This window comes from Pseudorca crassidens, chromosome 3 (assembly GCF_039906515.1).
Source record: "Pseudorca crassidens isolate mPseCra1 chromosome 3, mPseCra1.hap1, whole genome shotgun sequence".
In the NCBI taxonomy this organism is placed as follows: domain Eukaryota; kingdom Metazoa; phylum Chordata; class Mammalia; order Artiodactyla; family Delphinidae; genus Pseudorca; species Pseudorca crassidens.
The window spans coordinates 101645908-101661458 of NC_090298.1; the positions used below are offsets into that span (position 1 = coordinate 101645908).

Sequence of the window (15551 nt, forward strand, 5' to 3'; positions counted from 1 at the left end):
TGAATCAGAGTCTGCTTTATCAGTGTGATACAGCTCCATAATGCTCCAACCTCTGCTAGGTGTCACCCAGCTTGTTAAGCAGACGGTCCCTGCCTCCCGAATGCCTTCGAGCAGTTATGTGTTTGAGAGGAGGGCCTCTCGTGTGGATGTTCCAGCCATGTCAGCGTGGCCTCGCCTCTCAGCTTGCTTTGTTTACCCAGCAGCTCATTACTTAAGAGTAGCCTGTCAAAAGAGGTTAAATATTCTTTGGGAAACATGGTCACTCACATCCTTGAGATGCCACAAATGTATTTAATAAAGGGAAGATTGGCTCGATAAGAAAAACGTGATTAACTTGCATCACCAGAAAATGTTTTTCTTCTGTTATTCCAGTTGAGTTTCCACAAGCATTCATAAGCACTAGCAAACCTACGGGCAATAAATTGCTGCAGCCGACACATAAAGACACCAAGGGAAGCAGGGAAAATGATTGCTGATGATTCGTTCTAACTACTTGACCTTCTGACCTCTTCTCTAGATATATGACCAAGATGGGACACTACAGCACTTTATTGATGGTGGGGAACCTAGTAAGTCGAGCTGGATGAGGTATATCCGATGTGCAAGGCACTGCGGAGAACAGAATCTAACAGTAGTTCAGTACAGGTAAAGTATACCTTGATTTACCGCTTACAAAGCCGAAGCCCTTTGCCTTGCATATATAAATTCAGGCTTGCTGCTAGTTTTGAAAAAATCCTGCAGAGTCCTGAAGAACTCTGCAAGGACTGGCAGGAATTTTTTTTGCTAGGTTCGTGATATCTCCTTAGTTCTCCTAACAGTAATTTATTGAGAATTCGGGAAGAAAGATGTTAGGAGAAGGCCTTTTTTCACTCACTGCATGTGATAAAGTTACTTCCACATCATCACCTGAACTTTCATAATGGCCTGAGTGAGCCCGGCGAACTCACTGACTCGGAGTGATTTCCCCCAGAGCAGACGTGTCCACACGTAAACAGGAGTTTAGAGATTCAGCCCCAGGTCGCTTGCCTTCAGTCCCCTGCGGTCTGGCTGTCTCCTAGGGAGAACAGTTTGATTTGTACAAAGGCATGGGAAATCAAGAACTCTCAACACTCCCAAAGCTGCTTTTCTAAAACGGTTATGCTCGGCAGCCTTGGCTGAGTCAGAGCAACCTCTTCTGATCCCTTGAAAGGTGCCAAAGCGTTTGGCTTTGGTCCTGCGACAATTCAGAGTACGTTTCAGGGGATGAGGTAGTTCCGGAAAGAAGGCCCTGGTCTCCTGAGATGTTTGGGCAAAGCCCAAAGGGTAACAAAGATGAGGTGAGCCACCCCCATTGCCCAGAGTCTCATAGGGAGGCCTGGGGTGGGGTAGGGGCATAGAAGCAGGGTGGATTCCCAGAGCCTAAGCCACACCTGCCCAGTGCACCTGTTGGTCAGGCATTTCCATTTAATGCGAAAAGCTGGAGTGGAGACAAAAAGGCAAAGACAGATCCCATAGGAAAAAAGCCCTGCCACTAAGCCTTCTTTTCTCAGAATCCCTCGAAAACATGTGCCCTGTAAATATATGACCTCAGTTATAAACAGCCGTGTTCCCTTTCGGATCAGAAGCAACTGTTTAGCTTTACCAGGCACCACAGACACATCAAAGCAGAAGAGCCCTTGCTCGGCAACTTGGAGTCCTGCCTATGACGATTTATTTTCATTCTCATTTTTTTTTTTTTAAATGAAGACTTAAAAAAAAAAAAAGCTTTATTCCCCTTATAGGTTAAAGGCTGCACAAATCTGGCTTGCTCTCCAAAGGCCTCCAAATTCAAAAGGAACATATTTGGGCAGCATGTGACTCACTGCCTTGGTTTCCTAGGCAGTTATCTTTCATTACATAAGGGTTTAAACGAACTTGTGTACGACGGGATCTGGTTACAGTCTGTATATGGGCCTCACCCACCTTCCCTGCAGCTGCATCTCTGTCATGAAGTTTTTATAAAACTCGGAGCTAGAAAATTAGTAAAGGTTGTGCTTCTCCATTTGGCAAGAGATAGATTGGCTGGTTCTGTCATGGGCACCCAGGGAGCTCTTGAGGCAAATTCTGACTTTGGGAAAATAAGAAACCCCTACGAGGAAGGTGGGTATGAGCAAGTCATTACCTTTCTGTCAATGTTAAGTGGGTTTTATTGCTCCCTTTCCTGATGGCACTTACACATCAAGTTCTCTCTGCCGATCTGTTTTCGATTACTTCAGATCTTTATAAAATGAACTACAAAAACACAATTTAAAAACTGGCATCCGTCACCAGTGACCACGTCCAAGAGTAAGAAAATAGAAAAGTTGGACCCCGAAGAGCTAGCCTAATTTTTATTGTACATGAATGTCCTCTTCACAAAAAGTCAGCTGGTTTAGATTCATTCTGTTATGATTTGTAATATCTAAATGGAATTTTCTTCAAAGAACCCTTGATTGATTGACCCTTAGCTGAACGTTTTGTTTTTATTTTGAGGCTGACAATAATGTTTGTTGGCGTGTGTTCTGCTTCAGCTGCGTTGGGACGCCATGAAGCTATCTTTATGAGTCATCCAACCACAATACTAAATACATGTCAGCAAAGGAAATATTATCTGAAAAGGGAAAAATCCCTTTGATGTGCTTCAACATGCAGAGATTTCTGCGAGTTTTGGAAGCTCTGCCCGCTTGTAAAGAACGGTGTACGCTTACACATTTTTTTCCCCCTTTCGGCCTACTCTGTGCCTCCAAAGACCACCCATTGCTCGAAAACAGTTCTGCTCTTTCAGCGGCAAAGTGTGTCATTTGGTTTTAGCACATTCATTTGCCGGGCGCTGTGTTTATATTAAGGGAAGCCAAACCGAGAGATGAAATGTTACAAGGGTGAAGTACAAAGTCGACTCAATTTTTCTCAAGTTAGGAGATGCCAGTGATTTATAGCCCGGCTCCAATTTTGATTTTTTTATGTAGCAGTGGAAAGAATTAATAAAATGCACAGCTCTTGGAGGTGCGGAGGGAGGAAGGGGAGTGAGGTCCGGACAGCTGGCTGGAGTTTTTGTCAGATATTCATAGAATGTTGGGAGAAAACACTCTGCTTAGCTAGCAGTGCCCTCGTGAGACAGAATGGCAGCAAGTAAGGAAAATAACAAGATAAATGAAATTTTTGCAGCTGCAAGTAAAATATTGAGAATCTGCACTTTTTTTTATTGATCTTTATGATCCTATTGCCAAGAGCCACTTTGTGGTGACAAAATATGTTGACAAGTGCATATCTCACTGCCATGAAAAATGTGGTGAAGGCTTCGCATTATGTCTGCAGTGTTACACAAGGAACAAATTGCCCTGCTACGGCCAATTCCTTACAGAAAGGCTAAACTTAAGGTCCACCAACCCTAAACACTTTTATCTTGAACTTGAGGCTAATATTTGTAGCAATTCTTCATTGAGAAAACCCGTCGCAGGCTCCTCTTTCTTTTAATCTGTAGATTTTTCTTTACAGTGCCACAGCTGTTATAAAAAAGTGGTTATTTCTTGGTACCTTCACTCCATCATTTCAGAGTGTAATCTTTCAGCCAGAGTAAAGTGCTCCTCTTGTATTTACTGAATTTCCATCCATTTCACATAAGAGGGTTTTTCTCTTCTCCTGTATCAAACTTTAGAAAAAAAGGCAATGGGGAAGACTTTTATTTCTTTCAGTCCTTATATCACAAAGCTGCTTAATTTTATTACAAATTAGAGAACTCCCAATGCCAAGTTGTAAGAATATACGCAACACTTTCCCTTCAAATAAGAAATCAATAGTATCAATTTATATGTGAGGTTGAGGCACCGGAGTCTGCAATTTGCCAATAGAGAGAATCTTCTCATTAGTATGAGATGGAATTTTTTTTTTTTTTTTTTTTTTTTTTTTTAATGAACTCTTCCTTTCTGCTGTCTCCCGGGCCAAATATCTTGTCTCTTCAGCCAAGAGGTTCTGTGGAGGGACACTGTGGAAATAAACTGTGAGCTATTTATCATACCAGGTTACAGGCTCTAATTGGTTGTTGGGAACGATAAGGTGGGTGCAGATTTTATTACAAACAGAAACTGTTTAGGTGGAAAGCTGGGCAGAACTTTTTCGGGGCAATAAAAGTGTGGATGGGGCACATGAGTCCTACCGATTACTAAGCTGGGTTTTCTTTTGTTTTGAATAGGTCGAATATATTCTACCGAGCCTGTATAGATATTCCCAGGGGTACCGAGCTTCTGGTGTGGTACAATGACAGCTATACGTCTTTCTTTGGGATCCCTTTACAATGCATTGCCCAGGATGAAAACTGTAAGAATTTATTTTAGCTCTGAATTCACATTTCCAAATACCTATTTCAAAGCTAACTTTTTAAGAGTGTTGTTTGAAACTCCTGAAATGCGGTTCACTCTGCTGTGTAACACAAATGTGCACGTCTGTTCCATCATTTTCTTTTCCTTGTATGTCCTTTGCTTTTTCACAGGGAGTCTTGACTTGTACAGGCCAATTTTTCTTCGCCTGCTTATGATTTTAAAACCTTTGTCCTTTGTCCTGGTTTTAAATCATTGCCAGCAGAAATGTTAAGGCAGTTGGTATTTACTGAGCACCTACTATGTGTCTGTTTACAAGAGGAGCATAAGATACAACTTCTCCTCTGAAGGGATGCACAGTCTTGCTGGAGTCGCATTATTTGCAAAAATGAAATAATGAGAAAACACTGTTGTTTCATCAGGAGTAACACCCCTCCAGTCGATTGGTTTTGCTTCCTCTTAAGTAGTCATTGGAATGAGAAATGGTAGGAAAAATCATAGACGTATGATTGAGGAATTTGTCTCTCTCTAAGCAACTTAGTCTAAAGTGAACCATGTAATTTTCTTCTATCTTTCTTACCATGGCAATCATTATGTTTAAAAAATAATCTAATGTCTAGGCAGATGCAAACTTTTGCAGCAATTTTCACCTAAACTTTATATATTTGTTTTTATCAATTCTTTGGGAAAATGTTATGAAGTGATTTCCAGTATTTGGAACAGAATTAAGTGATTCTGATGTGCTTCAGTGAGAAACACTGGTTTTAATGACACTGTTTTTTCTTGTCATCAAATTGACTAATCTGTGAACTGATAATTTGGGATTATACAGTAGAAAAAGACACAGAGAGAACAGATCTATTTAAGAAACTTCATTTTGGAAAAAAAATGTGTTATTTTAATTTTTCCTTCTCTACTTACTTTCTCTCACACACATATAAACTCCAAAAAAATGTTTATAATACTACTGATTGAAATGCTGATCAGGTATTTCTTTTCCATGTTATCTTTATTTTCTTTGTAAAAAATAGAATCCTCAAAAAAGCATATTACTCTCAACTTTCCTTTTCCAATTTACCCTAACCCCAAACCAATCTCAAATCAAAAAATGAATCTCTGGACATGTAAGTACATTCTTCTTACTTCCCAAGTTTCCATTGGAAAGTTTCTTTTCTGCAGTCCTACTCCTGTTTGAGGGAGTGTCTGTTTCATAGGAGACAATCTCAGTGTTGGACATGAGTGTGTGGTTGGTATTACAGGCAGAAATGGCCGTGGCGGCCAGTGTGCTTTGTCTTCCCACAATGGCTCCATGCCCAGCTCCCCTAAAACTAGATGTAGATCCACACACAGAAAAGCACCAGGATCAACTCCCCTGATCTGCTGACATGGGCCTGTCTATACATTAGAACCTTGGTGTAACTTCGCCTTCTAAAGGATGGAATCTGATCCAAAAAGATTCCAGAAATCTTATAAGGCCTTCTGTTTCCTCCTTTAGTACAGCCTGCTCCAGACTCTGAAAATATTGTGGTATGTGTGTCAAGGGATGTCTGGGAGTAAACATATCAAAGTCTAGAGTTGTAAAGTACATGGCACACAGTCCAAAAATAAATTCATTCATTCATTCATTCATATTTGTTGAATACTTACTAAGGACCAGCATCATTGCTGGGTGCTACAAACGTAGCAGTGAACAAAACAGACAAGAATTCCTGCCCTCCTAGAGCATAGAGTCTAGTAGAGGGAGACAGATTATCAACCTGTATATGAGTAAATAAATAGTTTGTCAGGTAATGATAAGTGTCATAGAGTTAACAAAGCAGAGAAGGGGTGAGGAGTGCCAGGAGTTGGGAGTTGCAATTTTAGAGATGATCGGGGTGGGCCCTACTCGGAAGGTGGCCTTTGGGCAAAGACTTAAGGAGATGAAGGAACAAGCCATGTGTTCTTTGGGAGCAGTGTTGCAGGCAGCTGGACTCCAAGTGTAAAGACCCAAAATGGAAATGCTACTGGCCTGTCAGAAGAGCATCACAAAGACTGACATAGATGTGTCAGTTGGAATGTATTGGTTGAAGTGGGGAGGGGTTACCTTAGATTTGGGGGAAGGGATCTTGTAGGGCCCAGGAGGTCACTGTCAGGACCCTGGCTTTTACTCTGTGTGCCTTGGACAAAGGGGGTATTGCAGAGTTTTGAGCAGAAGAGTGATATGATCTGACTGAAGTTGTAACAGGATTACTCTGGCTACTGAGTGGGGACCTGACAGTGAGGGTGAGGATGGAGCAGGACCCAGTTAGAGGCTGTTGCTGGAATCCAGTGAGGGGAGGTAATGGTGGTTTGGACCAGTGTAAAAGTGGTGGAGGTGGTGAGAAGTGGTTGGATTCTTGATATATTTTGAAAGTAAAGTCAACAGCATTTGCTGACACATTGGATGCTGAGTGAGAGAAAGGAGTCAAAGATAACTCCAGGGCTTTGGTCTGAGGAGCTGGATGGGTGGAATGGCCATTTACTGAGTTATGAGTCAGACATGGGAACTGTGGAATGACTGCTCAGGGAATGTGTTTCTTCCCCTTGACGTGGATCTCTGGGGTGGAAGTCTCACATCTACGACATTGCTTCCACCTCGTGATGCTGTTACATGGACGAGAGGGATTTAGGGGCTGAGCTGGAGGATTGGGGGTTGTATGTGCCATTCACAGCCACCTGACGATGGTGTCTAAGAGCGTACCAGCTGGTCTCCAGTTTCAGTGTGATAGTGCCATCAAAAATGTACTTTCTGGCAACACCAAGTGCTTTGCTTCTGAGGCCTTCTTTCTCCCATTGTCCAACCTGCGTGAAGCATTCTTGAGGTTGCTGATTAGGGTATTGAATAAACTCTCCCGGGGCACATGTTATGTATCATTTAGCACCTGAAATCCTTGGAAGAAAATTCACAAAGCTAACGCACCTCGAAGTATTGTGGATTCAGTAGGTAAACTATGCAGCTCTTTTAGGTTGAGTTCAGAGCTCTAAGCAAGGGTGGAGGGAAGTTTAAAGGGAATTAAGTCATTGACTAAAATGCTCAGCAGTGACCATCTCCCTCCCCCCTAAGGGTATTACAGGAATTTTATTTCAGTTCTTGTCTCAAAGTCATATATCTGTGATGTGATTGGCCACCCAGGAAACCAGCAGAAAGCTTCATCAGATGGCGTGGGGAGAGATATATGACTTTGACTCTAACTCGAAGATGGATTGTCATTCCATATGATTCACGGAGAGACCTAGGGATGCTTTATAATGAGGGATCCTTATTCTGTACTGAGAAAATACTCTGTGTGATTTAAAAGCACAGATGTGTGAAAGGGCATGGACAGATAATTTAACAGATAGCCTTCTGCAACTCTGAGTAATTGAAATCATCTCAATGGGATTAGCAGTTTGAAGACAATTTTTATGCTACCGAGTTAGCCACAAAATAAATTAGGTACCCTAAAAAGAAGCTTCTTGAGATCAAAGACTTATTTGACAAAATGCTTCCACAGAGCCTCCTTATAGTGCTATGCACACAGTAAACAATTAATACATGCTCACTGGATACATATGGAGAATTTTGTTGCCATTACTAGAAGGGGTACATAGTTCAGCTAGATTTTTTTCTTGGTTAATGAAATTGATACATGGTCCAAGACATTCAAGTAAAATATGATTTTACTTAGTGAATAATACTTATTAAGCGCTTTCATTTATAAAAATATCATTTTCTTCTCATGGTTCTTTCAACGGCGAAAGTACACATTTCCTATTGAGCATGTGGGCGGGTTCAGGCTTCAGTCACTGGCCCCTCTGGCAGTGGGACACGCTCACTGCCTGGAGGAGCCATTGAAAGCAGCCTTGCCTCAAAGAGAAGGCAGCGTTTCACACAGGCACTTGGGTTCTGGAAGCAATTCCTATGTTATTTTCTTAAAAAAAAAAAAAACAACCCATAGTTATGAGTGTAATAGAGCTCCAAAGAGAGCGCAGCTCTGTCCACTATGGGCCTTTCAGAAGAGCCTGAAGGAACGCCTGTGTCGACAGATTGTATCCGCAAGAAGGAATGAGGTTCCCCAAAGCTTCCAGTGGGGGATTAGCTCCTGCAGAGTGTAAAGACCATAGTGTATTCATATTCATTTCAGAGGAAATTGAAAAAAGAAACCTGGGAATAAATGTTAAACACGTCTTCCTGCTGCTTTTTCTGTCCTGGCATGTGAAGCTGAGGTAGCAGAATGTGACACTTGATGGCAGCGCAGAGGTTCGCTGCACTGGAGTAAACTCTGCCCGCAAGAGGCCTGCCTTTTTCCTTTGATTTTAATGAGCAGAAAATAAAAATTGGCACCTCTGCACGGCGCACTGACCCCACCATCCCACCAACAATAAGGAACTAGGCCCCGGATAGAAAGGCCCCGCTCAAGCCTTCTACCTATGAACATTGAGGCGATTACAGTATAGTTCAGTCCAATGAGAACATCTGTGTGCAAGGCCCTGTGGGAAGCATTGTGATGGGGTACAAAGCCTCAGACCCCGTCCTCAAGGAACTCCGTGCAGGAGAAGGCATGTAGCAAAAACTACAACAGCAAACCTAACGCAGGTGCCATGTGAGATGGCCGTAGCAGCGAGCCTGGGCTAGGCGGGTGTTAGGCTCAGTCTTACTGCAGTTGGGAGGGGCCCGGTTCTAGGCTCCTTGTGCACAGTGAGCAGCTGGGACTGGATCCTCACATAAATCCAAGAACCAGAAGTCACTGTTTTGTCCCTTAACGGGACTAGAAAAGTGCTATCCTCAAGCCAATAGGCCATTGGTGAAAAAAACAGTATGTCATGCTCCAAAAAACCAGCCCCAGCTATGGGAGGATACAGGGTTGGATTTTGCCTTACCTGCCAGTTGTGGAAACCCTGGGCCAAGAAGTAATATAAAACTTGGCTCAGAACTGAAGGAACCTGTAGGGTCCTAGAACAAACAGAGGAGAAGTCACCCCAGAGGGATGTCTTGGTATCTGCACAGGACTCTAACAGAAAGCAACAGCCACTGAAAACACCTTCACAGAAGGAAGTGGCAAAAGACACAAGGAAACCCGTTGTCATGAGAGATTTGACCTCTTGGGCTCCTTGATCCCAGCCATGCTTTAGGATTGAGGCCCTCATTCCCCCATATCTGGGGGTGTAGAGGTCTGAAAGGTGCTCCCGGATTTATACTGCCAACCCAGATCTCTCACCGGAGCCCCAGGATCTTGTCTACCTGTCGAATTCCCACCTGCACTTGCCTGTCTCAGAGGTGTCTCAAACTAAGCATGGTAAAGTGAAACCATCCTACTCTGTCCTGCAAGCTGCCTCTCCCCCAGTTCAGTACCTCTCACTCCCATTCATCCAATTGTTCTTTCTAGAAACCTTGACCGCTTGTTCTTTCTCACCTCTTCTATCCAATCATTCATAAATCCCTGTTGATTGTGTATTCTTAAATGAGTTTCTTTTCATTTCTGCTGCCACCTCCCGATCAGCCTCACCATCAGCTTTGGCCTGGACCCCTGCGGTAGCCACCTGCATGTCACATTTTCCCTTTTAGTATCACAGCAGCCAAAGTGAAAATTCACTGATTTGTTGATTTTATTGTTTCAGCTTATTCACTTGTTTTGTTTTTTTGTTTTTGTTTTTGCGGTATGCGGGCCTCTCACTGTTGTGGCCTCTCCCGTTCCGGAGCACAGGCTCCGGACGCGCAGGCTCCGGACGCGCAGGCTCAGCGGCCATGGCTCACGGGCCCAGCCGCTCCGTGGCATGTGGGATCCTCCCGGACCGGGGCACGAACCCGTGTCCCCTGCATCAGCAGGCGGACTCTCAACCACTGCGCCACCAGGGAAGCCCTCACTTGTTTTGTTAATAGGTAGTTCGGTTCCATAGATCAAAATACAGAAAGTAATATGGGCATATTAATTCTTCTTCCAAAAGGCAATCAGTTGAAACACTCTTAGGTGTCCTTCCAGATGTATTTTTTTGCCCATTCTCTCATTTGAGCATATTCTCCCTCTCTTTCTCTGGCGCTCTCACTCTACCCCTCCCCTTGTATGCAAATAGCAGCATACTATATATTCTTTGTTCTGTACCTCGCTTTTTCATTTAATGATACAGAGTGATGATGCATTTAAAGCATAAATCTAATAACCTTATACCCTAGCTTAAAACCCTTCTTTGGCTAGCCATTACTCTTATAATCAATCCCTAGTTCTTTAATATGATAGTCCATGGGCTACATATAGTTTCCAGAAATGTTTTGTATGGCTCACATAGTGTTTTGCAAAAAATGGAATTCAAACATCTTTACGCTGGCCATGCCCTATTTAGTTTGCTGAAGACCCCACCATCCTCTGTTGTATTAACCTGCTTCCCAGCACTGATTTCTGCTATGTGCCCTGCCGCCACAGGCACTGGGAATTGTGCTGCCTTCTTCTCCAGCCTCAGCTACAGCCCATCTCTGCCTCGTTCTCTGGCCACATGAGTCTGCTTTCCATTCCTTCCATGCCCTGAGCTCCTCACCTCAGCATGCCATTCCGACTTAGTGACACAGCTGCCAACGTGTCATCTCCTCTCGTCCCCTTTTTCCTCCCTTTGCACCTGTCTGATGCTGTGTACCCTTCAGGACTCACGTTCAAGGTCACTGCCTCAGGGAAGCCATCATTCCCACCCGAAGTTTAGCCATCCCTGTTAGACATTTTCTTGGCCTCCTTTCTTCTCTGTCATACCACTTATTACACTTGTAGCAACTGTATATCGTCAGTTCTAAAATTCATATATTTTTCACATTTTAATCTTTCTGAACCTGCTAAGTGTGTTATAATGATCAGTGACTTACAATTAACGGTGTGGCTTGCAATTAATGGAAGTTTAGATTTGATGAAACTGAGTAAATATTTACCTGTAAGGACATTTGTATAATATCTGTCTCTGTCACTACAGTTTACGTGGCCTGAAAGCCGGGGCTGTGGCTCTCTTGTTCCCCTGTATCCTCAGTGCCAGCAATGTCAGGCTTGTCACTGATGCTCTGTACGCATTTGTGGACTGAATGAATGGATGAGGGTGTAAAGTAGGACTTTGTTGTATAGATCCTGCATTGCATTCTCTCAGGGGTTTAATTCTGCAGGATTTGATGAGTTTATGTTCTTTCCTGACTAAATCCTTTAGGGCTTTGAAAGTTTGCCCTCTTTCCCTTAACCTTTGTCTTATAGACTGAAGAGATTTTACTTGCTCACTATGTCTTCATGTAGAAACCCCTTCATCCTTTTGGGGAATTGCCTTAGTCGTTTCTGGGCCTTTTGCAGTGGTCTGGACTGTCATGGCTTGGGATAACATAGTGTTTTCCGATTCATTTCTTGTCCTCTTATAATTCCCTGTGTTTTGTTAATACTTTTGTTTGTTGGGCCAGTCAGACTGGTATTAGGAAGAATGATCCTCTGTGTCCTTTTAAGTCCTGCTTAAAAAATTGTGCTTTGTATCTAGACCTCTAGGGTCCTGTGGAAGTATGCAGGCGCTCTGCAGGACAGCTTCAAGAGCAAATATGGTTGCTTTCATGAAACTTATCCATTCCTAGCCTTACTTTTTTTTTCTCTCTCTAAATTATATGCTCATTTCATTCAGCAGGATTGAATTTATTCACAAGTACAAGAAAAGATCATGCCAAAAGCAGAATATAGAGTGCAGGTGTCGCTGCTATATCTTGAAAACATAGTATGTTTGTTTTGAAGTGTTCCATAGGAGGAAAGAAGACAGAGAATAACCATCCCAACTCTTATTACCTAAATGCTATTATTATCATTAACTCAGATCCCGTTTATCCCACATCATTATACAAACTGGTATACACTTTTCTTTATTACTATTTTGACATTGATTATTAAACTTAGAAAAATCCATTGACCCACACATTCTTTTGTTTAATAGAAAGGTGGTGTGCCCTTAACAATTTTTGAAAATGAATTTATTGGGTTACTTTCCAGGAGCTTAAGTGAGAAGTCAGCATTTATAATCTATACTTAGAGTATTATTTGTATGATTTCCCCCAGAGGCATCATATTCCTCTTCCCAGCAGTGAGCTTCTGGCTGGTTTTCCTGCTCTCTTGCATGTTGATGACATCTTCATTCCACAGTCTCCCCACCCCGCCTTCCTTCCTGCTAGTCTGGCCTTCCCAACCCGCAAGAGCTTAGTGTTGCCTGAAGACTTGCGGGTTTCCCTGTGCTTTGTCTCTTCCGGATTAGTTATAAACAGGCTAAATAAGATGAATTTTACCCTAATCTCTGACAATGCTGCTGTTTTGTTTTTTTTTTAATTAAGAAAGAGCCAAAACATAAAACATTTCTCCTTTTCTTTCAATATGTATTTCAAAAGTCACAGTCTGTGTACAAAGATTTTTTGAGAGTCTGAAATGTATGCACACATTTCATATTGGTTATACACTTTGCCCCAGAAGTTGAAATTATACATAAATTTTATATGTGAAATATATACATAAATATGTCTGTACATGTGTATATAGGTGCATATATAACATATGTTTATGCATGGGTATATATATACACACACACAGAACTCTGTACTAGCTGTAAAATGTCCTTTTTATTTTTGCAACACAGCTATTGAGCAGACACAGAATGGGAGTGTGGTCAGAAAAAAGTGCCTTGGAAATCAGAAAGCTAAAGCTTCCAGCTTAGCTGTATCCTTGACCGAATGTATGACCATGGGCAAATTATTAGACCTGCTTGGTCTTTAGCATTTTCTTTTCCTTCTTTCTTTTTTTGGTAATAAGAGAGGGTAGGATTAGATCAGTGGTTCTCATCTCTGATTGTATATTAGAAGTACTTGGGGAATTTCAAAAAATGCAGATGCCTAGGCCCTACCAAGAGATTCTGGTATTTAAAAAAAAAATCTCCCCTGTGAGTCTAATATGCATTCAGGGTAAAGAACTGCCAACTAGACAAACTAGGCTCTCCCCTGGTCTGTGAGTCTCTTATTTTATTTCTCCTTCGTAAGACAGGATGGGCCAGGCCAACAGAACCCTGTAGGATGAGCTATTCCTTTTGTTGGATTCATCAAATACATGTGATTGTGTAGAACACTCAGAGTTGAAGAGTCCTTAGTGGCAGCCCATTAACCTCCACACGTGGTGTCTACCTGTCCACTCAGGCGTGGAGCCTCCTGGCGGTCACGGTCCCCTACCACTCTCTTTTTGTAGTTGAGGACGCCTGAGTCTTCGTGCTTCATAGGACTCTCAGAGATGGTCCATGTCAGGAAAGAATGAGAGCTCCCAGTTCATGTATTTCCTCCACGTGGCCTTGAACTAGTGACCAACAGCCATAGTTTACTTCCCATCACTAACCTTTTTGCCAGTCATCCTTTTTAAACTTTTTGGTCTCTAATTTCCCTCTCTTGACCACCCTGTAACCTTGAATCTCTATGATCTCTGAAATACCAAGAAATACATTTTATTGACAGAGTGGTTACTTAAAAAAAGAATAACAGTTTATAAGCATATTAGGTTCTAATTACCTCTGAACCTGTGGGTTGACCGGTGAATACATGATATATATTATTAACACAATGGCAACTTAAAAAAAAGAAAGAAAGAAAAATTTCATGTATATTAGGGTTCCCTCCTCAAAAATGTTTCTTTTAATTCTTTCCCCACTCCCACTGCCACCACCCATGCTTGACTCCATCTCCCTTCATTCCAGTCTCTTCTTCTAGAATAAGAATGGTGGCTGTTGTTGATGGTAGGCCCTGTGATGAGCACTTTCAGTATCTCATTTAAACCGCATAAAAGGGGGTTTAAAGATAAGGAAGCCAGGGCTCCTAGAGCTCAACATCTACCGAGTGGCAACCATAGCATTTACTAGCTGCCATCTATGCATTATCGCACCCAGTCCTTCCAGTAACCACTTTACATTTTACCAAGGACTAAATTGTGTATTCAGATGTTCTGTGTTTTCCCACAGTCACAAAGGTATTACAGTCAGCCTTCTATATCCAAGGGTCTGCATCCGCAGATTCAACCAACCACAGATGGAAAATATTTGGGAAAAAATTTCCAGAAAGTGCCACAAAGCAAAACTTGAACTTGTTGCATGCTGGCAACTATTTACATAGCATTTACCTGGTATTAGATATTATAACTAATCTAGAGGTGATTTAAAGTATCCGGCAGGATATGAGTAGATTATATGCAAATACCGTGCCATTTTATATACGGGACTCGAGCATCTACAGATTTTGGTATCTGCGAGGGCTCTGGAACCAACCCCCATTGGATACCAAGGGACAGCTGTGAATAGTGGAGTTTAAGTTTAGGCCGTCTTGACCTCTAAGCCATAATGCTATTACTGTTAGGATGATTACTTCCATTGTCCTCATTTTACAGATGATGAAACAGAGGCACAGGGAGATTGCGTAACTCCATAGATCTTTCTGATTCCAAACCCCGAGTGTCAAGCACCGAGCTCCAAGATTGCATACTCTGTCGCCTCCCACTCTTACCTTACACACCGCACCCTGTCTGTGCATCGTGCCTCACTCGGGCCCTTCCTGAACACTGACTCTTTTCTTGCTGTTCCTCTGGTCAGAAACAGTCAGTATCTATTTCTTAGGCCTGAAGTCTTCTGTTTATTTATTTGGACATTAAAGGCCCTCTGAGATCTGCCCCCCGAAAGCCCACGCTGTGCTCGGTCAGCTCGATTCCCGTGCCATCCCACCAGCGTGCCAGACTTCTGTCTCCAGGCGTCTTTCATAGGGTTGCCTTCATCTCTTCAGCCAGTTTTTCTTGAAAACCTGTTTTGTGCTGGCAGGATTGGATGGAAGGCCTGAAATCCTGAAGGCTTGAATCTGCCTTCTCTGCTCAAGGCCACCATCTCTGGGGAGCCCCACCTTTCTCTCCCTGTCTCTTGCTGTACCTCCCATCTGAGAACCCCCAAATCTAGGCTGCAGTGTGGAGCCTCGTCATGGAGTCTTTTTATCTCAAGTTGTAAGTGAGCTCTGTGAGGGCAAAGACCATGTATGAAAAATCTCAAGCAGAAAATAGGTGCTTAATAAATATAGGCATTTAATGAGTTCATTTGTGGTAATTGTGCTTGTCCCCTTAAATCAAATTGTCTGCTCTATGTCCATTCTGAGTCCAGAAAAACCAATTTTTAAACTGTTGACTTATAGGAATCTTTTAGAAGTGTGTGTTATCATGCTTATTTGAAGGGCTAACAAAACTGATC

At 42.5% G+C, this 15551-nt stretch overlaps 1 protein-coding gene across 1 annotated transcript in view; it reads left to right on the plus strand.

Annotated features, from left to right (window-relative positions):
* PRDM6 (PR/SET domain 6) overlaps positions 1 to 15551 on the plus strand; it is a 100900-nt gene that overhangs the window by 68589 nt on the left and 16760 nt on the right. Inside the window, exons 4-5 of the mRNA XM_067730096.1 lie at positions 518 to 645; positions 4187 to 4311. Of these exons, the coding sequence (XP_067586197.1) occupies positions 518 to 645; positions 4187 to 4311 (253 nt within the window). The remainder of the gene's footprint in view (positions 1 to 517; positions 646 to 4186; positions 4312 to 15551) is intronic.